We start from the raw sequence: 26,652 nt of genomic DNA, 5'->3' as shown, positions 1-26,652 counted from the left end.
GCTTACTTTATGTACATAAGTCTTTTACATAAGTCACCACTCACGTTCGACTTTTATTTTTCCTCACTCTTTTTCAGCTGATTGGAAATTAAAATTCACCCAGCGCATTTACGCATATACGTGTAATGACTTAAAACAAAATCAAAAGAAATGGGATAAACCAAAAAAGCCTGTGCTCTTAAAATTAGTGTTGAAACACTTCTTTTTGTGAATTACGTAATCAGAGTTCCTTAGATTATCACGACTGATGTTGCTATTATGCTTATTTTTGTCCCATTTGGAGGTTGATTTCGCCAACGAAACTTCCTGTCAGATTACAAGACAACGACATTTAGAAAAATTAAACAGTCTGTCATTTTTTTCTTTCTTTCAACTACAACTTCGTTCAGTGGTGTCATTACAGGCTTCTTCACGTCTGGTGTGTTTAGATTATTGAAGCAGTTGAACTCAATTGACGCCAGTTTTCTCGACTAAGTGTAGGTGTTCTGTCTGTATTTTGTTGGCAAAAAATAGTGATCTGCAGATTTCTAAATTGGTCCACTGAAACGATGCGCAAGGCAAGACCGCTAGTGACAATAAGTTTTTTTGTGGTCAAATTATTGAACAAACTTAAGAAATTCGTCGAACAAAAGTAAATAAGAAAAAAATAATGTGTTTTGTGTTTATACATAGTTTTAAGGTGTAAAAAACATGAGAGGGAAGCATGTTTTTTTCAGGTGTATTCAACCACCTGCATGTAAATTTGTCAAGGTTGCTTACCGATTTGCAACTTTTGAGGCCAAGAGCAGATATGTCTGTCGCAAATTTTAATAAGTTTTACTGCGTTTAATACCTTTGACCATTTTGAGAACATTTTTACTAATTAAAGTTGTTAACATTTTGGGTAATTATACCACTCTAGTTGCTTTGAGTTTTTGTTTTCTTCTGGTGTTTACAGTCCAAGAGCATTTTCGGTGTGCACTTTGTCTCTTTCAGTGATTTGATGTCCGCTGTATTTGATTGAGATCCATTTTAAATCGTTTTTGTTAAAAAATGATTAAAGGAGTTCAAATGTTCTGATTGTTGATTGCATTTTTTAAAATTATTTTGATTGTAGTTTTTCAGTTCAAAATTGGTTTCTCACAGAGTCAATAAAATTAGTAAAGCCCGACGGCAATAAATCTTCGTGAGTTTACGATTATATTTCCCCAAAACTGCCGATGACATTCAATAACATATTTAGAGGCCAAATCTGGGAAAATTGTCAAATCTTATCTTTTTTGTTACTCACCAATTTCCTTAAACCAAATTATCTCAGTTTATTGTGATTTCAACTTTTTCGCGTTTTGTTTGCTTCTGAATTAAATTAGGTGCTTTTTTGTCTGATTCTTTTGACCTTTCGTCCTCAAAAACGGGGGTTTAAGAGGTAACGCCCGGAGGAATTAGGATCTATTGGAGCGTTTCCTCTTACTAGACGCTAAGTATCAACTCACCAAAACTTTGGAGACTAAAAATCTTGGTAAGAAGGGCGGTTCTCATAATCTTGCCTTCCCCCACTTCACGGCCCACACTCTTCACGCCGCCTCCCACTGCACCTCCACTTCAACCCCTCACCCCACATCAGTCCCGCCCAATCCTCACACCAGCGAATGGTTCCACCAGAAACCCAGCGCGATTGACTTTGTTTTTCAGCGCGAGAGTGCAATATTGTTTTTCCAACTGTAGTCCAATGTCCTGTGTGGACCATTTTCAAGGCTGTTTTTCGATTTACGATTTTTGATGCCAAAAGTAGATATGCTGCAAATTTCAACATGTTAAACTGCGTTTAGTCCCATGACCATTTCAGAACGTTTTTAGCAATGAGAATTATCACCAGTTGTTAAATCATTATACCACTCTAGATGCTTTCAGTTTGTTCTTTTTCTATTCATCTAGTATTTACTGCCTACGCGCATTTGTCGGTGCGAGAATGAAATAAGGTGCTTTTTTTGTCTCACTCTTTTTGACTTTTTGTCCTCAAAAACGGATAAAGAGGTAACGCCCGGAGGGCATTAGGATCGCTGGGAGCCTCCCGTCTTACTAGACACAAAAGTAAGTAAGTCACCGCGACTTTCGAGAAGTAAAATTGTGGTGCAAAGTGTGGTTCTTATAATCTTCCTTTTCCCCACTACCCACCCTCTTCATGATCCCTTCCTTTCCGCCCAACCCCCCTCTCCCCACCCCATTTCAACCTTCCTCGCCACTTCATCCCCCACCACAAATCAGCCCCGCCCAATCCCCCACCCCTGCAAATTGTTCCACTCGTAACCCAGCGCGTCCCCCCACCACTAAAGCTAGACTCCCTAAACTGAAGCTAGCTAATGACGGAACAAACTTTGATTTCATATGGTGCTTTGTTTAGTTCAATTTTTCTCATAATTTTGGGTGTTTTTATATCTCAGCCTTTTTTGGAGACAAGAGAAATGTGAGCTTCCCAACTTTAAGCTGAGTTATATTTATCGAACGCAATTACGTGGAATTAGTGGGTTTTTTTTCCAAAATTTAAATCTTTGTCTGTTGAGCTTTCCAAATACAACAATAAGCGTTACTTCCTGTTATACTTATGGTTCCCAAAACTTTGTTCTTAAATTATTGTCAGTATGAAAAGCATATCACTGTTTGTTATCCAAACTCGTTATGCCAAACTTTTACTGAATTCTTTTTTTCAAAATTTTGTTGATTGGTCTGGAAAAAATGCGCAAACGCGCCATACCGAGACTCTTGTTGATAAAAGCTAATAAACCCCGAAAAGTTTTGAATTTATACGGAATGAATCAAATTTTTGGGCAAACATGTATACGCTATTTCTCACAACTGTGGATAATTTGTAAATTTTGTCTAGAACCTAGGAAATGATCAGTATTGATTGAATAATGTTTGGTACATTTGTGTTTTCTTCAAGCTTCCTTATTTGATAAATGAAGGAGAGGACTTTGTATGATTGTCATTGGATGTGTTGCTTTTGCTTCTGTCGCTTCTTTTCACCGTTCCGATGCCACATGCATTCTTAAATGCAGTCCTGAACACCTCCCCACCCACCAGGTAGAAAAACAAATTGACTGAATTGTTCACAGCTCCAATGACGTCACCAAATGCAGAGAACAATTTGGCCATTGGGGTGCTTCCTAGACAAATCATTTCACCCGTAACAAACAAAGGTGTATATTTTGGTGGGTATACCGCTTGGTTTTTATGTTTACTCTACATATATCAATTAACGCATTTTACGGGTGTCACCGTCATTTTCTAAAGATGTTGACACCCGGGAAGAGGTGTCACCGCTAAAAATCGCTAAAAGACGTAAGATTTTTGGTGAATTTGAGTAAAAATGTAAGATTTGCGCTCAATGCGATGAATGCGGTGACAAAAATATATAAGCGGTGATTTTTTTCACCGCTCCAGCGGTGAAAGAAAATTTTTCACCGCTACCAGCAGAATGCGGCGAAAAAAATTTTCAGCGCTACCAGCAGAATGCAGTGAAAAATAATTTTTCACCGCTACCAGCAGAAAGCGGTGAAAAAAAATTTCACCGCTAAAATCGCAATTCTTAGAAGTATTCGCCACTAATTTCAAACGCTTATCTTAAATTCACAAGAATTATGAATGAAGCTAGTGACAGATGGCGCAGCGGAATAAGAAGTTGGTTACACGCAGGAGGTGAGTGATTCAAACCCCTGTACGGGGGTTTATTTTTTGTAGGAAATCCGGTAAATGCGGTGAAAAAATTTTCGCCGCTAATAACTGCAAATCTTGCAAAAATTCAACGCTTTCAGAGCATTCAACGCTAAAAGATGCGGGCGCTTTGCGGTGAAAAAAAATCACCGCTAAGAACCGCAAATCTTGCAAAAATTCAACGCTTTCAGAGCATTCAACGCTAAAAGATGCGGGCGCTTTGCGGTGAAAAAAAAATTTTCACCGCTAAGAACCGCAAATCTTGCAAAAATTCAACGCTTTCAGAGCATTCAACGCTAAAAGATGCGGGCGCTTTGCGGTGAAAAAAAAATTCACCGCTAAGAACCGTAAATCTTGCAAAAATTCAACGCTTTCAGAGCATTCAACGCTAAAAGATGCGGGCGCTTTGCGGTGAAAAAATTTTTCACCGCTATTCACCGCTAATCTTGTATTATTTTTTGACAAAACCTCGACCCGGGAAGTTGAAATTTTCACACTAATCAAATAAGGAAATTTATTAGGAAAAAGAAAAATTGATATTAAGATTTAGCAAGGTTTTTTTCAAGTGCTGACCTTGATGTGAAGTTTTATCAAGATTTACCAAGAAACATTGTTGTTTCAATTATTCGGTACAAAATTATGAAGTTTTATCACGGTGTATCTAGTTTCGATTCACTTGGGCTAACTCTGGGCGGTATTAAGAACTTCTTAATGGATTTGAATTCTTCATGTGCCTGCCTTTCTTCAGTTTTAAAAGTATCTATTGTAAAAAAGGGGGAACGTGAAATGTAAAAATGCTGGCAATAATTACAACAACAGCCACACAGCCTGGAATACAACTTCTTAATACGGTGCAAAATTAAAATTGGTTAAAAATGGTGACTGTAAGTTTAAAGTTCAGTGTACATTGGACTACTTTTTCAAGTATCGAGTACTTAAAGGACTGAAACGAACCCCAATGCGTAGTGAAACTACTAATAGGGACTGTCCAAAAAAGTTGTTGTCTAATGTGCTTAGTTTACAGTGCGTGTTTTTTGCATGCGTTAATGTAGTTGTTCTACAAACAATATCTGTCATTGATACTGAAGATTACGTCAAGATACTACCTATTATTGGACCAGATATTTCGTAATAGCTAGCACTATTGGAAATCTGACGTCATAGGCAGCTGCTGTATTAATAGTAGTAAATTGTTCTCAGATACTGTAAATACAATTTTTGTATCTAAATGTATCTGAAAGGACACCAATAAGGCATTAAGCCTGTCAAGTGGTGCCTAAGAGCAAATTGTTTCTTTGTGGGTTGTACGATTTTCTTTACCTCCAACACCCATCCCCCGAACTAAATCAAAAGTTATTCATTCAAGCTTTGCAACAATTTTATAGGCAAGATTTTTCCTAACATAAAATGCAACACCCCCACCTCTTTTCTCCCTGTTAGCGACTACCAAATTTTGATAGTTTTTCAAAGAAAAATAATCATGAGTGGGGCTTTTTGAAAGCCAAGTTTCAGTAAGTGCTATTACTTCGGGTTCTGATGTCTCGGCTAGGAAAGTTTCAAGTTCAGAAAAATTCTTAGTAATCGATCGAATATTCTGCAGAAGTAATCGCATTAGTATACTGATTGCGTTGCAACCTCATTCATCTGGTCTTAAGAACACACGCAATTAGAAAAACAGCTCAAAAAAAAATTTGCAAGTTCTTGAATTTTTGTTGTCACCACATTTTTCCTCCGCTTTTTGGAGTTATTACGCAGCTTTCACGATGTGCTAATTTGGAAGGTTATTGTAAATGGTATAATTATGTACAGAATCTAAAAATGTCCGCGGAAATCACAGACACTCAGTTTCTTACCCTTATGGATAAGCAGTCGCGAGAATCACAACCACTTTTAATTTTAAACCTAGTAAGAGTCCGCGAAAATCACAGACACTAGGTCACTGAAGCTTCTGACTAAGCAGTCGCGGAAATCACAACTAATTAAATAAAAATCTACTAAGAATCAGCGGAAATCACAGATTCTTTGTTCTTTTCATACATAATTACGTAGTCGCGAATATCACTACTAATCTTTTTAATGTAAAAATCTTAATAATCAGTGTCAATCAGCGGTTTTGCTCGTGGTACTTCTGTGTCTTTACGGATACAAAAATCACTCACAGGTATAAATTAAAAGTGATTAATGAAAGCACCTTTGTCAAATGAGAGCAGCTGGTTTGTGTCCTTGTCGCCCATAATGTAGGATGACACATTGAGAGATCCCACAGTGAGTGAGGAGAGAGTACACGAGACTGTTAGCAGAACGAGCATTAACACGAAACTCTGCGCGCCCTTTGCCTTACGTTTTCCACCCAAACTAGGATCGTGTCTCTGGGGCTGTGCTACTTTGGATTTCTTTGCCGGATCTGCTGAAAACGTTCCATTTCTCAAACAACGTTTAAAAATAAATTTGACGTTTAAAGTCATGTAGCTGAACAAAAATTGGTGTATCATTTCAAAACTTATAGGTAAATCTATCAAGCCTTCTGCGAAAAATGTTGGAAGCACCAGTGATCAGAACTTTACATCATTAGAGCTGAATTCAGAAATTTTAAATCTTGAATTCTTTCTTTTTCATCGGCACTTTAACGATGCTGATTGGTTACAGATTGTGCTTAAATTTGCAATTAATTATGTCAAAACGTGCAAACATAAAAATTGTTCCTTATTATTTATTAATTGAAATTAAATAATTTATTACTCATTCACAACGTGAACCAGGAGCCTACCTGAAGCATTTTGCTCATTTTTCGGCCCAGTCCTTTTCTTCCCGTGTCGAATTTGCAATGTGTGAATGAAAGTCACGTTTGCGACCGTGAACAAAGCATGGGGCAAGAAGAGTATCAAGCCGAATGTAGACACAGCCACAATATACCTCATTGGTCCAAAATCCATAGCTTCATAATCAAGTGCGCATTTTCCATTGTCGAGGATTGAGAAAATGTACAATCGTGGCGACGCACAGAACAGTGAGAAGGTAAACACAGCTACACTTGCCAAACCAGCTACTTTCATGGCTTTTTCAGATCCAGAAAAGTGGTTTTTGTGCCAAATTGGGGCCAGGATGGCAGCCAATCTGTCGAGTGCCATGGCCACTATGTGGTACATTGCAGTCATGCGAACAGTGCTGCAGAATAGCTTGAACAACTTGCACACTACGACCTGAAACAACTCTCAGTCATCGCAACTACCCAACTAAATGAGATATGTTTTCAACAGAGATCTTTTTTCTGAGAATTTCTTTCTATGATTTTGACTTTGTGTTTTATGTCATTACGTATTGCCGTAACCATTGGGCCCTGTTAATACACCGACTTGAATATAATTTGGCTCCCAATTTTAGATTTTCTTTTTCGTTGTTTAACATAGGACCGTAATAAGCTTCGCTGAATTTACTATTTCTTTGAAAATGCAGTAAAATTTATGAGAGGTTGGCCTTTTCTGCACCTTAAAGTCACAATCTTCTTAAAGTTTTAGGTTGAACATTATAATAGTTTAAGATCTATTGAATTGTTAAAATACTTTTTAAATTTTTTGTAGGCTTTTAAACTTCTGTTAACCGTTCTGAGGCTTAACTATTTTTGATTTAATGAAAAAAAATGGCTTCTATAGAAAATGGGCATTGTGCTTTGATAAAATTGCTTTCTAACTCATTCCAGAACTGGCTCTATGATGAAGTCATCAATTATAACAGAATTTTACTATTTGATGGTTATTAAATTTTGGAAATTTTTGTTTTACGAAATGAAAAACAGAAAAAAATCAAGAAAATCTTTGATTTCAATTCATCTTTAAGTCATTTGCTGGTTAGAGCAAAATGCTGCAATCCATCATCAGAGATTTCAGAAAAAGATCGCTACAAATCCAAACATTGAATAGAGACATATTGGAAATCTAAACTCCCAGCGTCTCCGCATTTCGTTGAAATTTTGAAGAATTTACTATCACGTTAAATGTTCATTGAATCGAAAAAAATTAAGTGCTGAAACTCTGGGCCCAGTTTTGTATAGCGAAACAGAGGGAACAGGATCTGAATTCTCCATACAATTGTTTTTACTAAAAAATGAGATGTCATCTGGCGTGGTTAATGGTAAAAAGATAAGTTTATAAACAAAGATTGCATTCACCGCTACAAACAGTAACTCATGTTTGGAATCTTTTCTTCAACTTACGAGTCTTTGCCAAATCAGCCAGCATGATGCAAATGGAATTATACGTAAAAAAACGTACAGATTCACGATTTGATTTGATTAATTGAGAATGTCGCCCTCTGTTGGCAATAACTCGGAAGATGTACGAGGCCCGATAAGAGGCTTCCTCGAATGAATCCGAAGTTTGCCAATTGCACAACAGTTTCTTCGGTAAAAGGAATTCAGCATTCAAGCAAGCATTCACCAATCATTAAATAAAACTCTGAAGTTCAATTTTTAGCTATTCTTTTACCACGCACCCCGCTCATTAATACCCTTTTCGTTTTGCCGTCGCTCACTGTCTACTGCTCGTAAAATTTTAATCAGGACCTTCATGGCTACTAATTGAAGCATCACTTGCTTTTTGGATCCAGCTTGTTTGTTCAAACCAGCCTGTTGCATGCTCCTATTGTTGAAGTCTATTGCCCTAATTATCAACAGTTCTTTTAGCCTAACAACAGTTCTTATCAACAGTTCTTTTTAGCCTATATCTGATGTTCTTTCTCTTTCGCACAGGTTTGCCTCAAACTCTTTTTAAATTTCTTTTGCTCCAATTCTCACTATTTTGTCATCTAAAATCATCGAAACTCATCTAAATTCATTCTCTTTTTTCAACAAAATGACATTTCTTATTATTAAATCTGTCTGGCTCATTTTTACGAACAGCCTGAACAAGTTTGCAACCAAAATTTTTGATTACCGTTATTTTGACTTTTTCCATACTTCACATGGATGATTCAACACGTTGCACTTCAACCGTAAATTTCTTTCTCAACAATCCTGCAAATAGGGATGGTGATGTCACAGTAACTTATTGTTACAAAAACTCGGCAACTGCGGCACAAAAAAAATATCTTCACAGCTGAACGGAAAGAGCTGATTTCCCAAAAAACTGTTCATAAACGATAACATTTTAATGACTTCCTCCCATCATATTTCAAACACTTTTGATTTGATTTTTGTATGCCGAATTATTTTGATTTTTCAATCGTTTTTGTCGAAGAATGTTTTGTTCGAACGTGCGTTTCAGAGTTTCTCATTGCTGCCCTCCTTTTTTGAGAATTCAGATATGCGAGGTTTCTTCAGGAACATCAATACATTTAATTTTGCCGGTTTTTTGCTTTTAGTTTTTAATTTTTTGACCCCACAACGGCTTTCTTTTGAGAGCAACCACGGCAAATCTAGCCAAGATCTTGAATCTCAAATGTTGCGCGGGCAAATCTATCGCAACTTTTGTGTTTATGAATTATCATAATTTTCATATTCATTCACTGGTCGTCTCCTGAAAACAATAAAGTAATCCAAAAGTTTGATGTCTAAATCACTATTTTTCCAAATAATTTTGAAATCTGTACTCACGTGTTTGCTTGAGTATCCCCAACCTATCAGCCTCATAATCCCGTGGTCAATTAGATTGTACCCAAGAGCCATCGAGTCCCAAAATGCCAGAAGCCTTATCAAAATAGGAGTGAGAGAAGAGTTCGCATTGGGAAGGAACAGGGCACTCCGGTAGCACAACCAGTTCAGAGCCAGACCGATCAGCGAGACACACACAACTGTCGTGTATAAGTATTTTGTAAACAAAACGAGGATTTCTTGAGAATCGGTGTTTTGGACAGTTATGTCCGCGTAATACACGTGAACAACGGCCTCGTCAAGCATCGACTCTGTAGTGTTTTGCATCTTTGGAGTTTAGAGGTTTCTGAATGTTCGAAGAGACTGAAAAATGCATTTGGATGTCAAAGAAGAGATGCAAGGAGATCAAAGAATGCATTTCTATGTTGAAAATTTCTTACTTTTACAGGTTTTAGCTTCAAGCTGCCACTTTTGATGATGTTAGTAACAAAATTTTGTAAAATCGAATGCAATCAAAATTCCAATTTCCCACTGGTCTCAGTCAATTTTTCGAAACGTTCCGTACTTGGCGTCTTTTCAAATTTGATCGAAGTTTTTTGTATCTTTATTGTTTATTATGGATCAAACCTTGTTATTGTTCCGCCACCCTATTGTTTTTTTGTACCCACGCATCATAATGGGGGAGGAAAATATGCTCAACTGGGGTTTTTTTGTTCTCTCAATTTTGGCCAATTGATGTATTCATCGGAGAGAGTTGTGAGCGATATCATTAGAAAGCCCGTCCAGCGTAGAACATAAATATATTTTTTTATTTTGTCCACATTTTTTGTAATTTTGCTCAATTTTTGGTCAATTTTGCCTCAAAAATATGTTTAAAATTTTGGCAATAGGACAAAGACAGGATTGATGATGAACTATTTGATCAGAGTTTTAAATCTTCTAAGCATCAGTCTTTTTCATCAAAAAAGCAGCAATTATGGTTCCCCAGCACACTTTGTTTAATTTTGCCGGAAATAAAACCACGAAAACTGCTGAAAATATCTTCTCAAACTCTAAAATGGGCTAGTTTTGCTTCTGCATCCAATAAGAGTATTCTAAAATTATGCCAGTTTTTGGCTAATTTAAAAAACTCAACAATGATATTTTTTTGCAAATATTTGGAACAATTATATGTTATTAATGCGTGAGCAGTAAACTCAAGGCTACTTCTTGTCTAATCGTGGTTTTTCTTAAAAAAATTATTGAGGTTTGTCTTGGGTCTCTGTGTTTTTAAAAAATTTTTTAAAAATATATTCAATTTTTGTTTTTTCTTATGTTAAATGCAGGCGGGAATGATTTTATATCAAGGTTGCATTAAGAATTTTCTTTTACGCTCAAATGAGGCTCAATGATCATGGATTCAACGCTGTGTTTTCGTAAAAACTGTTTTTAGGAAGTTGAGTTCTGTAGTTTTGTTGTTTGTTTGACTTCTGTGTTTTTGTTATGACTTCGTCTCATTAACGACAGGCTTCCTAATGAAATACAAATTAACCTATCTAGTACTTTTTATTTGAAAGCTTATTAATATTACTTCTTTTTAAAATATTTATTTTTAAAATAGACAGTTTTTAAGCTTTTTCATTTTTTAATCTCTCATTTTTAGCTGAATATCATCAGAGAATTTAGTGAATTGAGAATTTGTCTTCATTGCTTTTTCATGTTTTGTTTTATGATTTTTGGCTCTGATACTGCAAGATTTTGTAATTTTTCTTTGAATTTTTGGACCTTTTCCCATTTTTGATGTTTTGATCTGCCTTGTCACATTTCTACACAAAATAACAATCACATATCACATTGAAAACGTTGAACAACATAAAGTGCAATTGAACAAATCTCAGTCTTTATGTTTGTTTCACGGCTTCAACAACATTTTTTTTCCAAAAAAATTAACTAATTTTTTATGTCTTGGTATGTCGTTCTTTTGGACGTTATGGAAGTATAGATGAAATCTGAATCCATGTGATAACTATTGGTTTTTGTGAGTTTGAATATAATAGTTTTAATGAATATGAGTATTTTTTAAACTTTGCCGCTTTTTTAAATTCATTTTTGTCATCTGGAGGATGAGTCTCATTAATGTTAGATCATATCTTTTTACTTTAAACAAATTTATTCTACATAGCTATGGAATTATAAAATGAACCTGTTTATTGATTTTGGTTGGTAGCTTTCCTTTTTAATGACTTTAAAAACAATTGAATTCAAAAAATTTATAACGGTCTTTAACTCTTTTTGTTCCTTTTTATTGTCTATTTGCTTCCTAAGCACCTTAAGAATAAGATAATTGTTTTGCTATATCCAGCAAAGTGCAAGTTATTTTGTTTAATTTAAATTATTTGAATTTATTTTGACTTTGCTATCAAGTGTTTTTCTTTCTGAAAAAAGACTTTGAGTTTTGGTCGTAATTAAGGTTTGTTTTTGTTATTTGATTTTGTTGTTTGTCTTGTCTCGAAGTCTCCTTAATGGCAGATCACATTGGGCTCCTCATTCGGCATCGTTTAGTTTGTTTAATGCTTTGAGGCTAAAGCTATTTGTGTTTCATACACAACAAAAAATTTTTTAAAAAATGAGAATTTTCGAAAGTTTTATTTCTCTTACTCGTCTCTATCTCTTCTATTTTTTCTATCTTTTCTTCTTTTCTGCCTCTTCCTCATTAAAAAATTTTTATTTCGAGATTTACTAACCTTGTCTAAAGTCAAACGGTCGAATATTCAAAAAATAAACTGAATCAAATTTCTATAAAAAGATCACGTTCAGCAGTAAGAGCAATGAGAGCCCATAATTACTCTTGCTAGGTTCATTTTTCCGATTGCCAACAGGACAAAAATTGAAACGAAATTGATTAAAACTAATCGCAGTCACAGTTAAAGTGGCTCATAGGGGCAAATTATAAATGATAATGAATCTACGCTGAGGCAATTTAAAGCCTCAGAAGTAGTTTTTGTCGGATTTTATCTTCACAAAGCGCTAGACGAAAATCCCAATTATTAAACATTATTGGATTGTTAGCTGCCGTTTTGATCATCTGCACTTCAGAGGTACAACTTTTATGTGAGTCCCACCTTTGTTGTACTAAAAGCGTCAGATGTTTATTTTCACTGTGAAAGAGGAGGAGTGCCACAATTTTGTAAAGATTTAGAATAACGATGGACTGTTTTCGTAGAATGTTTTATAATAACGCCTGTTCAGCACAACTGGGCTCTGACCACCCCTTGTGATTTAATATTCGTGAAAAATTTTGTGGTAAATAGGCAGTAAACTTTTAGTTGAGAAAGTCTTTTATCGCAAAGGTTTGGAGACTGTAATCGCTCAGAAAAAGAAGGCCAACATTTAAAAAAAAGTTTGCGCTTTTTGTTAGATTTTTTTCTGACAGAAGATGCCATTTGACCTCAATATGAACTTTCAGTCTCAATTATAGACATTAAAATTGAAGTGTTTTTCTCTGTGCAAATTTCCGAAACCGTGGCAACGAATAACAAGAGCGAAAATCCATTTTTTAAAATCAAAAAGTATAAAATGTATGTTTTAAAATTTCAAAACTAAAATTTGATTAATATAGAATGATCGTAAAATGATGTATTGAAAATTTTTAGGAAGTAACGTTTCCTCAATAACAAAAGACTATTTGTGTTAACTTTTCATAGTACTTTAACCAGCTTGCCGCAATTTTAAATCTTCTTTGCTGCTTTTTCTCTGTTATTTATTGATTGCTTCTGAAGCGGAGACAGGTCTCATAATGATGCGTAGCTGCTATTGTTGAATCAAACAATGTAGCTATTAATTTATACTTTTACATTACGCTATGGAGTTTTTCTTTTGTTTATTTTATTTTATCGGTCTGCATAATTTCTCCTGCAACAAATAATGATTTTACTCTGTGCCGGTACTAGTTAAAAGTTTTGTTGCCTCTGAATTTAGTGTTTTCAACAACAGGACGCGCTGTTTTTCAAATTGTGGACAAACATTTCTTAGGTATTCGAGCTGATAGTTTTTGGATTTGATAAATTTATCACTAGGTAGTCATAAGAAATTTTTTTGTGCTTTTAGAATCTTTCCCTTATTTATTGTTCTTTTTGATGTCTTACTTTTTAGTCGCAATAATGCGAGATCAATTGTTTTTCCGCGAACTAATTAATGTTTCCAGTAAATTTTTTATTCCTTTGCCTCTAAGTGGTCTCAAAAAGGTGAACTAGTTTTTGAATAGTTCTAATTTGTTATGTTTTATTCCTAAACGCTTAGTCTGAATAATAATTTTGCACTAAGAAAGTAAAATTTTCTAAAGTTTTAGTTTTTTTGGTCTTAGTTTTTTTTTTCAAAATTATATCACTATGTAGTCTAATGAAATCTTAGTAAGCTTTCAAAGTCTTTCCTCTAATGTAGTTTTTGGAGTGTTACAAGTGAGATTGAGCAGTGAAATGTCCAATGATTTTCTTCCAGTGAGACATGAAAGAGTTTTTTCCTGATGCTAGTATTTGTTTCGTTTAAAACTTTTAACCCTAAATCGTCTCAAAAATGCTCATGAATGTTTTATGTTTCACTATTTACCTTACCGGTCAGTCTGAATGATGACAGGTTGCAATTCTTGCCAATGATACTTCAACAGAACTATTTAATCTTAACGAGGATAGCTTTCGTTTTTTAAAACGTTTTTTAAAACTTTCTCGCAATGCATATGAGACAAGTTAGCGGCCGTTTAGAGTCTTTCGCTCCTTCTTTTTGTTTTTTTGTTGTCCTATCGCGTTTACTGAAAAATGACAGGTCTTAGTAGTTTTTTGATAAGACATAAAGAAGCCCGCACTTTGATTCTGTTTGATAGCAATTGGTTTTTATTACTTAAATTCGTCTTTTTTTAAAGTGAAACTAATTATTGAATTTTGCCCCGTTTTTTAATTCACCCAGTTGCTTCAACTTGGCACAATTTCTTTTCAAAACGTCTATAAACTCTATAATGTGGCCAATGTGAACCTCCCGGTTTCTTTTGATTTCAACAGTTTCTGACAATAAGTTTTCAAACAGAAGACATTTGAGAGTTGACCAAGTTTGTTATTCTTCTTTTTGTCGTTTTAATCACAGTATCAAAAAATTTTTAGTTCGGCTATAATCAAACCAATTTGTTGTCTGAAAGATTAGGGTACAACCGTCTCTGGAAGTTTCAATGAGGCAGATATCACAGTTTGCCTCAGAGAGCAAACAAAGGATTTTTATATTTTAATCTTGTCTGTTTTGGTATATGTTTTGTCGGTTACTGTTTAATGAGGCTTAAGCTGCGGATTTTACTTTGCCTAATTTTTGAATCGTACTTCAGGACAGGTCCTTTCATATCTTTTGTTTGTCACATGCCTAGATATTTTTTACTAGTATCCGATAATGAGCTAAGAACTCAATGAATGTTTTTCATGAGTTCAATGACTCAGATACTCTATGTTTGTGTTTGAGAAATGATATGCTTCTCTGTTAAAGTTTTGCCTTTAAGAAAAACTGCAAAACACAAATTTTGATCAATTTAATGTTTGTCCTGTTTGTGAACAAAAAGCGAACTTAGTATCCGAAGGTTATGTGCTAACGCGCATTACAGAGTCTCGTTGTAATTTTGTGAATAATTGCTTCCAGTGGCCAGAACTGACAAGAATTATACCTTCTATTTATTGAACTCCGTTGTAGAGTTGACCGATAACAAATTACAGACAAGAAACGTCCCGTTAAAAGCGCTGTTCTCAATTGCTAAAATTGGCCCTATTAGCTCCGTATTTTGCACCAATTTTATTTATTCACTATTTTCCAACACTAATTGACTTGGTTTTAAGTTCAGTGATTAGGATTAAAAATTTAATTATCCTAAAACAAAATTTCATTTTTAACTGCCAGGATGCAAGAGAGTGTACACTCTCTTTTTTATGTCTTTCTTATTAGGTTTTTTTTACAATAGCTTCATTAAATTTTTTTTGTTCTAAACTTTCTGAAGCTGTCGAATTTAGAAACTTACTTTTATGATTAAAAACCAATTTGTGCCTGACAATTCTGAGATGAATTGAACTGCCGTTTTGTATTACAAAACAGACTCTCTGATTGTGAACTGAAATCGTGGGCATGGTTCAAGAGTAAATCTAATTCACTCAATATTCTTCACCGTGGTGCTTATGGAATTGCACAAAGTTTGAACCTGTCAGACATGGTGACAAAATCTTCCTGATAATATGGAATCTGACTGATCGAAATGGAATCTCTAGCATTGAGGCGCACCTTATTAGCTGCGTACTATTTTGGTGTCCTTCTCAATAAAACACTAAAGCACGCCGAGCTTTGTGATTGTCTGTCTTGTAGCCTACATTACAATAAGATGGGTTTATTGTTTATTATTTTATCATTTTGCATTATAATGAAATCTGAGTAAATTTTTAGAATCTTTCTTCTGTTTGATGTTTTTTATGGCGTCCTACTTGTGAGACTGAACAGTGAAAGGTCCATTTATTTTTTTTCCAATGAGACATGAAAGAGTTTTTTTCCTGATACTATCATTTGTTTCTTTTAAAACCTTTAGACCTAAAAAGTCTCAAAATTGCTAATGAATGTTTTATGTTGTTTTATTTATCTTATCGGTCAGTCTGAGGATAGTTTTTGTTTTTAAAACTTTCTCGCAATGCATATGAGACAAATAAACAGCCGTTTAGAGTCTTTCGCTTCTTATCTTTTGTTTTTTTTGTTGTCCTATCGCTTCTACCGAAAAATGACAGGTCTTAGAAGTTTTTTATGAGACATAAAGAACCCTCAATTTGATTCCGTTTGGTAGCATCTGGTTTTTATGACTTAAAAATTTTTTTTAATTGTAATTACCTTCTGAATTTTTCCAGTTAATATAGTTCTCACAGTTGCTTCACCGCTTGTATAGTCGGCTTTCTACTGAAAAACAGTTCGGTCAGCTCAACGGTTTTTTCTACATTTTTCTAGTTTTGACGACCTTGGCTCAATTTCTTTTCATCAAATGTCTATAAAATTCTATAATGTATCCATAAACAATTTTTGGGTTTCTTTTGAACTTAGCAGTTTCCGACAATAAGTTTTTAAACAGAGGATATTCGAGAGTTGACAAAGTTTGTTGTTCTCTATTTTATCTTGTCAATCACAGAATTAATATATTTTTATTTTGGCTATAATCCAACCAATTCGTTTTCTGAAATATTGTGGTATGAAAGTGTCTGTAACCTGCAATGACGCAGATATCATTTTTTTCTCAGAAATCAAGGATCGTTTTATAGATTCTTTATAGTTTTATCTTGTGTGTTTTGGGATATGTTTTGTAGATTATCAAATACTGTTCATTTAATGCGGCTTTACTGCGGGTTTTGCTTTGCCCAATTTTTGGATTGAACTTCAGGATATGAACTGTTATATTTTTTTTGTTTGTAATATGCCTAGATATTTGTTGCTAGTATCTGATTATGAGCCAAAAGCTTTTTATGAGTTGTATGTTTGTGCTTGAGAAATGAAGTGGTTCCCTGACAAAATATTGTCTTTAAGAGAAACTGCAAAACAATAGTTTTGATTAGTTAAATGCTTGTCCTGTTTGTGAATTGAAAAGTTAACTTCCCTGGTATTATCAGCACTGGTATAATTCTCTGCCTATCTTTTTGAATCTATCAACTCTTAACTTAAAAATTATTAACTATTCTACAATAATTCGAAAAACTCCTATGCTTCATTTGGTACGCAATTAAGCAAAAAATTAGGATAAGTAGGGTCAGAACATTATTTGATAACGCGCATCACCGAGCCTCCCTGTTATTTTTTTAAATGCATAGAGTTGCTTCCAATGGCCAGAAGGAGCAGAATTATTCCTAATTTTTGAACTCCGTTATATAGTTGAGCGAAAATAAAATTACAGACAAGGACCCTTCCGTGAAACGCCCTGTTCTCAATTACTATAATTCGCACAATTGAACTCCGTATTTTGCACCATTTTTACGTTCTGCGCCATTGTCCACCTTTAGTAGGCATGCTTTTAAATTCATTGGATAGGATTAAAAATTTAGTTAGCCTATCACAAAAAAGTTGACTGATTTTTGTCACGACGCAAAGAGAGTGTACACTGCCTTTCTTATATCTTTCTATCTAAGATAGCTTTAGCAAATTGTTTTTTCTGCTCTATGTTTTCCTAAGCTGTCGAAAGTAGAAACTTACCTTTATGATTAAAAACCAATTTGTGGCTGACAATTCTAAGATGGTTTTAACTGCAATTTGGTTTGACAAAACACAGTCCTTGATTGTGAAGTGAAATCGTGGGCGTGGTTCAAGAGTAAATCTAATTCATTTAATATACTTCGCCGTGGTGCTTATGGAAATGCACAATATTTGTACCTGTCAGACATGGTGACAAAATGTTCCTGAAAAAATGGAATCTGACTGGTCAAAATGGAATCTATAGCATTTAGGCGCAGCTTATTAGCTGCGTAATACTTTCGAGTCTTTCCCATTAAAGCACTAGAGCACCCACAGCTTAGTGATCGGTTGGCTTATAGCCCACACTACAGTAAGTAAATATAACATACTGCGGGGATATAAATTCGGGGGTTGGGGGGGGGGGGGAGGCTATATCTTCGTGGTCGATTACCAGTGACTTTCCAAATTTTAGACATGCGCCATTTTACAACTGTTCTGTGACTATAATTTTCTTCAATTGTCAATTGCTTCCTGGGCCGAGGAGTTGCCGTCATTCACCGCAGAAATGCGCAACAACGACGGCGAATTTGGTAAAAAAAATTATATAAGATTAAATAATGAGGTGAATGTGGCAAAAGTTGTAGCAATTTAGCGGAACTTCAGAGATGAAATTGTGTAATTTCACCGTTGAAAGAAATCGTTTGAGATAAGCAGCGAATACGATGAATTTTTATAAACCATAAACATACCGCTTTAAGTATTTTAGTAATGTATCAAAGCAAGTAATGTACTACCCGAAAAAAGCTGTTCTAAGAAAGGGACTGGTAGACGTGAAGGGAGGGAGGCTTGAGGTGGCCTCATGGATGGAGGGGCTGGTGGATCGCAAAAATCCATTAGACACACAAAAGGTGCGTGTTCTTTGCCAAAAAAACACTTGAATTTGTCATGCCAATGGGGGCATTTGAACTCAATTGACCGCAGAACAAAGTGGAGCGACTTGATGGCGTCTTTTTAGACCTTCTCATTGGCATGCTCTAATCAAATAAGATCAAAATGCAAGTGGTAAATCTCACCCTTATTAGCCCTTATCTTGACAACTTTCCACCAAATCGTTTGCAGATAAATTTTTCCCAAATTCTCAAAAACCAAAGGTCGAAGGACCAAATCTTGAATTTGTGTTTTGCTCATCATCTTAATAACCCGACTGTAAACTCATGACACGTGCTTAATCAGAATCTGAATCCTCTTTAATCCAGCAAAAACCATAATAACTCCACCAGATGTTGTCTTTCCAGCGTTTAAAAGTAAAGAATGCGAATAAAAATTTTAATTAGTTTCTCTGGTTTCAGCGATTGTGGTAATGCAATTAATTAATTTCGTATTTGTGATTGATGCCAACTATTCTTTCGGTTCATCTTTGGTCCCTGTCTTTTGGTGCAATTTTGCTGTTTCATAGTTGAGTTTTTTATTTATGTCTTAAAAATTTTGAAATCTAGTGTTTATTAGAGATGCATTTTTGAATCATTCCGATTGTTGCCATTGTACTGTTCTTCTTCTTTTAGTGCCGTGTCTGGTCACAGACATAGGTTTTCCATAAAAGTCTCCATTCTTCTCGTTTCCTTGCGATTCTTTTGCACTCGGCTTGACTTATTCCTACTTTTTCCGAGATACCATCCAGATATGTCTTTCTATTTCTTCCTCTGGACCTTTTTCCGTTGATGCATCCGGAAAGAATGCTTTCTTCCAATTCGCCTTTTCTGACCACATGTCCAAAGAACTTAAGTTGCCTAGTTTCAATATCTCTCAGTATCATCCGGTTTTTCTGGGTTTTACTTAAAACAAACTCATTGGTTTTGTGTGCTGCGTAAGATGTGTGCTCCATTTTCCTGAGATACCACACTTCATCACTTTCAAGGAGCTTCTTCGACTCAAAATTGAGTGTCCACTTTTCACATGCATACAAAAGTACCGGCCAGACGTAGCAACGTAAAACTCTAAATCTAGTTTTGAAAGGAACTTTTTTGTTTGTCAGGATCTTTTTCAAATTAGTAAAGGCAATTTTTGACTGGGCTATTCTACTCTTTATTTCTTTTATGCATTTTCCATCTTCGGTTACAAGCGTCCCAAGATAAGTGAAGGTTTCTGTTTGATTTATCATTTCTTCATTCAAATATATTGAGCATTTTTCTGGTTCCTTGGAAATTACCATTACTTCGGTTTTGTTTTTCTTTGTGTTAATTTCCATCCCATGTTTGTCACATGCATCTTTTAAGGTTGACATTAACAACTGAAGTTTTTCTTCCGAACCTGCGATCACTGTTGTGTCGTCTGCAAACCTAAGATTGTTAGTATTCATTCCGCCAATGCTGACACCTTTCATATCTTCTATTGACTTCATTATTTTCTCACTGAAGGTATTATACAGAATTGGGGAAGCTACACAGCCCTGTCGGACGCCAATCTTGATGTCAAAGGCATCAGTTTCCTCGTCACCAAATTTCACCGTTGCTTTTTGATTCCAATAGATATTTTGTAGAAGGCGAAGGTCTTTGTCATCGATGCCGGCTTCATCAAGGGCTTCTAAAACTTCATTGTGTCGAACCTTATCGAAAGCCTTAACAAAATCAATGAAGCAGACAAAAAGTTTTTGTTGGTGGTTCAACAATCTCTCTGCAATAACTCTTAGACATAAAATGGCATTTCGCGTGCCTCTGTCTGGCATGAATCCGAATTGCTCTTTACTGATTAGAAAATGGGCTTTCTTTTCAATTCTTTGTACCATAATTCTCAGCATTAACTTTAGAGCATGGCTCATGACAGAAATTGTTCTGAAAATTTTCACATTCTGTAGCACCAGGCTTTTTGGGTAAAGTGACAAAAACAGACTTGAGCATTTCATCAAGAACAACGCCTGTTTCGTAAATGCGATCAATCAGGTGATGCACTAAGTCTATTACCATCATTTCCAGTGCTTTCAGCGCTTCTATCGGAATGCCATCAGGTCCCATTGCTTTATTCCTTTTGCAATTTTCAAAGCCCACCAGACTTCATCTTTGAGTATGGGTGGTCCTGTAAATGCCTCCTCGAAAACGAAAGACATTGATTCACTTCTGTTTGGATCGTCATACAATTTATTGGTATATTGTTGCCATCTTTCTTTGACTTCACTGCTTTCTAAGAGCAAAAAACCGTTCTCATTTTTAATCATGCTCGTTCTGCGGGAACTGCGTTGTTTTCCTGAGAGTTCCTTAATTCTTTTGTGTGCTTCAGCTGGGTTTACAAGAAGTCTTTCTTCGATTTCTTTGCATTTTACTTCCAAAAACTTCGTGTACTCCTCATTGCACTTCTTTTTGACCTGCTTGTCTATCAAGGGTATTCATTCGTTCCTTTCGCTTTTCTGCGTTTGTCAAACAACTCTTTTATATCTTCAGTTATCCATGTTTTTTGTTCCTTCTTATTGTGTTTCGGGATATAATCATTTAAGGCTTTAGTAATTGTGCCACTGAACGCTTTAAACAAGGAGAGAGATTCTTTGATTGTAAGAATTTTTTCTCTGTTCTGCTCAACAAATTTTTGGTATTTCTCAGTGAACTCATTCTTACTACTCAATAAGCCTCGATCAAAATTTTCCTTGCATTGAGGTTTCTTCAGTTTCTTTAGTTTCATTCGGAGTGTCGCTACAACAGGAACATGGTCAGTTCCGCAATCTGCCCCAGGATATGTTATGGTGCTTAATAAGCCATTTCTATATCTCTGTGAAATGCATATGTAATAGATCTGATTTTTTGCACGATCACCGGGCATCTCCCACCTCCAGAGACGCCGGGGATGTTGCTTGAACCACGTGTTTCCAATGACTAGATCGTTCTCTTGGCAAAACTCGACGAATCTTTCACCTCTGTCGTTCTTGGTCCCGAGACCGAAGGGTCCAACAGTGTTACCGACCCTCCCGTTACCAACCTTGGCATTTAGGTCTCCCATCAATATCCTCTGATTTACATAGACTGATGGCTTTTTGGACATTGTTATAGAACTCATCGAGGTTTTCCTCCGTACTGTCTGCTGTTGGTGCGTAAACTTGTACAATATTCAGGGTCTTTTTTACACCTTGAAGTTTCAATAGAAGAACCCGGTCTGATATGGGACAGTGACCTTTGTATGCTTGCGATATTTCTTTTTGGAGAATCAATCCTACGCCCCGCTCATGTTTTTCTCCTCCTGACCAGCATACAAAGAATTCTTCCTTTTGTGAAACTAATTGTACTGTTATTACCACTCAAAAAAGAGTATTGAAATGCTACAGGTTTTTACGACTCGAAGAGGAACATTGGTATTCTACAGGTTTTTTCACAACTTGAAGAATGTTGACTTCTGTTTTTGAAGATCAGATTTAGCTTCTTAGTAGCTGAGTTTCTATCATTTATTAATTAGTTATTATCAAACGCTATTGTCAATTGCGACCGAAAATGCAATTTGAGGAGGTTTTGTATAACAGCCCTTCCTAATTCAAACAGCAGACACTCCCAACAACCTAACCCCCAGCCCCCATCAACCTATACTCATCCCCCATCAACCTACCTTCTCACCTCGTCAACTCTTCCTCCCCCCCACCAATCCCCTCAATTTTTTACTTCAGAAAAATGGATTCTGACTTGTCAAAATGGAATCTATATCATTTAGGCGCACCTTATCTGCGTAACACTTTCGAGTCTTTTCCATTAAAGCACTAAAGCACCCTCAAGTTAGTGATCACGTGGCTTATAGCCCATATTACAGTAAACCATACTTACTGCGAGGCTATGATTTAGTTGGGAGGGGGGCTTGCTATAACTTCGTGGTCAATTACCAGTGACTTTCCAAATTTTAAACAAGCGCCATTTTACAGCTGTTCTGTGACTATAATTTTCTTTAATTGCTTCCTGGGCCGAGGAGTTGTCGTCATTCACCGCAAAAATGCGCAACAACGACGGCGAATTTGGTAAAAAAAAATTATATAAGATTAAATAATGAGGTGAATGTGGCAAAAGCTGTAGCAATTTAGCGGAACTTCAGAGATGAAATTGTGTAATTTCACCGTTGAAAGAAATAATTTGAGATAAGCAGCGAATACGATGAATTTTCATAAATCATAAACTTACCGCTTTAAATAATTTAGTAATGTATCCAAGCAAGTAATGTACTACCCGACAAAAGCTGTTCTAGGAAAGGGACTGGAAGACGTGAAGGGAGGGAGGCTTGAGGTGGCCTCATGGATGGAGGGGCTGGTGGATCGCAAAAATCCTTTAGACACACAAAAGGTGCGTGTTCTTTGCCAAAAAAACACTTGAATTTGTCATGCCAATGGGGGCATTTGAACTCAATCGACCGCAGAACAAAGTGGAGCGACTTGATGGCGTCTTTTTAGACCTTCTCATTGGCATGCTCTAATTAAATAGGATCAAAATGCAAGTGGTAAATCTCACCCTTATTAGCCCTTATCTTGACAACTTTCCACCAAATCGTTTGCAGATAAATTTTTCCCAAATTCTCAAAAACCAAAGGTCGAAGGACCAAATCTTGAATTTGTGTTTTGCTCATCATCTTAATAACCCGACTGTAAACTCATGACACGTGCTTAATCAGAATCTGAATCCTCTTTAATCCAGCAAAAACCATAATAACTCGACCAGATGTTGTCTTTCCAGCATTTAAAAGTAAAGACTGCGAATAAAAATTTTAATTAGTTTCTCTGGTTTCAGCGATTGTGGTAGTGCAATTAATTAATTTTGTATTTGTGATTGATGCCAATTATTTTTTCGGTTCATTTTTGGTCCCTGTCTTTTGGTTCAATTTTGCTGTTTCATATTTGAGTTTTTTATTTATGTCTTAAAAACTGTGAAATCTAGTGTTTATTGAAGATGCATTTTCGAAGCGTTCCGATTGTTGCCATTGTACTGTTATTACCACTCAAAAAAGAGTATTGAAATGCTACAGGTTTTTAGGACTCGAAGAGGAACATTGGTATTCTACAGGTTTTTTCACAACTTGAAGAACGTTGACTTCTGTTTTTGAAGATCGGACTTAGCTTCTTAGTAGCTGAGTTTCTAACATTTAGTATTTAGTTATTATCAAATGCTATTGTCAATCGCGACCGAAAAAACAATTTGAGGAGGTTTCGTATAACAGCCCTTCCTAATTCAAACAGCAGACACTCCCAACAACCTAACCCCCAGCATCCATCAACCTATACTCATCCCCCATCAACCTACCTTCTCACCTCGTCAACTCTCCCCCCCCCTGCTCCCCTTGATTTACTCCCCTCTCCACACATGCGTACCCCCCCCCCCCCACCACCAATCTAATCTCACCAGAAAAGACCCGACCTATTCCCCTTTACCTAACCCTCGCCCCAATAATCCAAGTGGTCGCCCATTAAGCCTCTCCCAGCCCTTCCGCCCACCCTATTAAATACCAGCGACCTACCATCCGACCTAAACTAAATATTTTGGAAATTTAAAAACTCTCTATAGTTTTGCAGGAAAATCTATACCTTGTTTTTATTCAATGTTCTTTCATTTAATTAGGATCCGTATAGACATTATACTGCACAAATCTTTGAGTTAATTCCCTTATTATACCCCGTCTGGTTTTTTAGCTGAAGCAAGTATGTTCATTTCTTGATCATTCAACTTTTGTTTTCGAACTTTGACTTCTGTTTTAGAACGTTGATTTCTTTTTCCGAACGTTGATCTTTATCAGTAGCTCCTACTACCTCTACAAAGCCGAAAGCCTATCTCTCAAACCTAGCTAGCCCCATTTTTCTACCCACCAAAACTCCTTTTCGCTCCACTTACTTACCAACGACTCGAATCAAATCCCTTTAAAAACTCTCAATTTTTGGTCCCCAATTTTTTAAAAACAATTTTATAGGTTTATAAGGCAGTTGATTTTTTAGTTCTTTCTTCTTTAATGTTTTGGATCTTTTCCGTTTGTGCCCCCCCAGCTTAGTGGTTGCATATTATTTGCAACCCCCAGACGCACGTGCAATATTTTTACAAAATGATTTACTATGTAATGACACGTGCTCTGTCACTGGGGAGAGCATAACGTACTGGGGGGGGGGGCACAAACGGAAAAGATCCAATGTTTTTGATTAAGGCAATTCAATTTTAGGTATAATATTGCATGACTCAGTCAGTCGTTACCGGCAATCTACCGGCGATGTTTTTGTTGCTTTTTATAATGACATGAACTTTGACTTGGTTTTCGAACACTAGACTTTAACTTACTTTACATAATTAAACATAGCATTGAACGACTGATGGTAACATTATTTAATTGTGTATTTGTGGAAATACTGTCTAGATTTATGCCAAATATTTTTTCGTTTCGGTTTTGGACCCTGGCCTTTGTTTCAGTTTTGTTGTTTCATATTTAAGTTTTGTCATGTATGTCTTAAAAACAGTGAGAACTATGTTTTATTAGACAGGCATTTTTGAACCATTCCTGTTATTGCTATTGTACTGTTTTTACGACTCAAACAAGAGTATTGTAGTTCTACAGCTTTTTATGACTCGAAGAGGTGTACAGGTATTTTATAGATTTGTTTAACAATTCGAAGAAAATTGACTTCAGCATTGAAATTAATTTCTTAGTAGTTTAGGTACTGACATTTAGTTATGAGTAATTATCAAATGCTGATTCTATTCAGGCCTCAAAAGTCATTTTAAGGAGGTATCGCGTAACAGCCCTCTTCATAATTCAAACAGCAGACTTTCCGATCAACCTAATAACCCCCCCCCCCCCCACCAACCTACTCCTCCATCAACCTACACTCACCCCCTCCCCAGCGACCAACTCCCCTCTCCATGTCGGCGTCCCCCACCACCGACCTATTTCCCCAAAAAAGACCCTACCTATTCCCCTTTACCTAACCACCACCACCCAAAATCCAAGCAGCCCCCATTAATCCTCTCCCACCCCTCCCACCCACCCGACTTAACATCACCTCATTCCACCCAACCTCCCCTCAGACCTAAACTATTTTTTTGGAAATATACGAAATTTTTTTATTTTTCAGGAAGTTCAATTTCTTGTTTTTATTCAGTATTCTTTAGTTAGATAATGTTAGTGTAGAGATTATATTGCACGACTCGTTGAGTTGATTCCGTTATGATATCTGCTATAGTGTTTTAGCTGAAGCGAGTGTGCTAATGACTTTTGTTTTCGATCTTTGACTTCTGCTATTGCACGTTGATTACTGTTTCCGACTTTAACAGTAGCTCCTATTACCTCCTCCAACTCAGACGCCTACCTCTCAAACCTAGCTAACGCACACTTTTCTACCCGCCAGACATCCCACTCATCTACCCTCGGCTCGACTCCGAAGCCTTAAAAAATCTCAATTAAAGTTTTTTTAATGACTTGAACTTTGACTTTAGTTTTCGAACACTTGGACAGTAACACTAGTTTAATTACTAAAACATAGCATTGAGCAACTGCTGGTAATATTCAAGGTCGAAAGGTTGTTTTTGGAGCGAAAATACTAGTGTAATTCGGGAGTCTTCTTGTTTTGCGTTTTTTCTACCTACCTAGTATTTTAGCAAGTTTGTCCTTAAAGTAAACGAATCTATTCCGATTAGACATGACTTACTTCGCTGAAAAATGATTTCGATGCCCGTTAATCAATCATAGTTAGTTGTAGACTTAAGGATAACTTAGTATAATCAAAACAAAGCTCTTATTTCAAATAATTAGTCAATATAATTTAAGAATTTCTAAAATAAATGATGGGAGTCTTGATGAAATCCTGAACAATAATTCCCGGTCTCATTGGTCAGTTTTAAATATATTCAGCAATTTAAGCATTTGCAAAAAAATAAATTAGCCTAACAAAGTTCTATCCGAAGTCAGAGCATACCCCCGGTGTTACTGCTACGGAGAGGCCGATAAGAGCTGAAGCGACGAGGACTAATTTAATTAGCCATTTCTTACATTAGTTAATACTTTGATTTAATCAATCAGATTGTTTGGCCGATTAAGTTCATGCTTTTTTCGGCTAGATTTCAATTTTTTTCTTTTGTTCTTCTAAACACTCATTCGGCTACAATTCTCAGCTATCATCAAAAGTGATATTTTAAAATTGTGTACCAAATTTACAGTGGATTGATTAAAATTGATATATGTATGATTAAATGATTTATAAA

The 26,652-nt window shown here is 35.9% G+C and overlaps 1 protein-coding gene across 3 annotated transcripts; it reads right to left on the bottom strand.

Annotated features, from left to right (window-relative positions):
- Positions 1 to 2,830: 2,830 nt before the first annotated feature.
- Positions 2,831 to 12,588, bottom strand: LOC142339987 (uncharacterized). Of its 3 annotated transcripts, none has more exons than XM_075390370.1 (5): positions 11,998 to 12,588; positions 9,278 to 9,637; positions 6,458 to 6,890; positions 5,882 to 6,097; positions 2,831 to 3,143 (listed from the first exon to the last, which is right to left on the bottom strand). In XM_075390370.1, the coding sequence occupies exons 2-5, from the start codon at positions 9,599 to 9,601 to the stop codon at positions 2,926 to 2,928; spliced, it is 1,191 nt and encodes a 396-aa protein (XP_075246485.1). In that variant the 5' UTR covers positions 9,602 to 9,637; positions 11,998 to 12,588; the 3' UTR covers positions 2,831 to 2,925. The 3 variants fall into 3 exon arrangements, with proteins under 3 accessions (XP_075246485.1, XP_075246487.1, XP_075246486.1); XM_075390372.1 differs by having other exon boundaries at positions 5,882 to 6,094; XM_075390371.1 differs by having other exon boundaries at positions 12,376 to 12,588.
- Between the last annotated feature and the right edge of the window lie 14,064 nt (positions 12,589 to 26,652).

Source organism: Convolutriloba macropyga, chromosome 5 (assembly GCF_964194025.1).
Source record: "Convolutriloba macropyga chromosome 5, txConMacr16.3, whole genome shotgun sequence".
NCBI classification, from domain to species: Eukaryota; Metazoa; Xenacoelomorpha; order Acoela; family Convolutidae; genus Convolutriloba; species Convolutriloba macropyga.
Note: the sequence above shows the minus strand (reverse complement) of the source record. Positions and strands in the feature narration are given on the sequence as shown.

Bases quoted from the DNA above. Each gene is read 5' to 3' on its own strand.
- LOC142339987 (XM_075390370.1), bottom strand. From the start codon at position 9,601: ATGCAAAACACTACAGAGTCGATGCTTGACGAGGCCGTTGTTCACGTG. The intron at 6,891-9,277 runs GTGAGTACAGAT...GAGTTGTTTCAG, and splicing joins GGGGATACTCAAGCAAACAC to GTCGTAGTGTGCAAGTTGTT. The intron at 6,098-6,457 runs GTAGGCTCCTGG...GAACGTTTTCAG, and splicing joins AAATGAGCAAAATGCTTCAG to CAGATCCGGCAAAGAAATCC.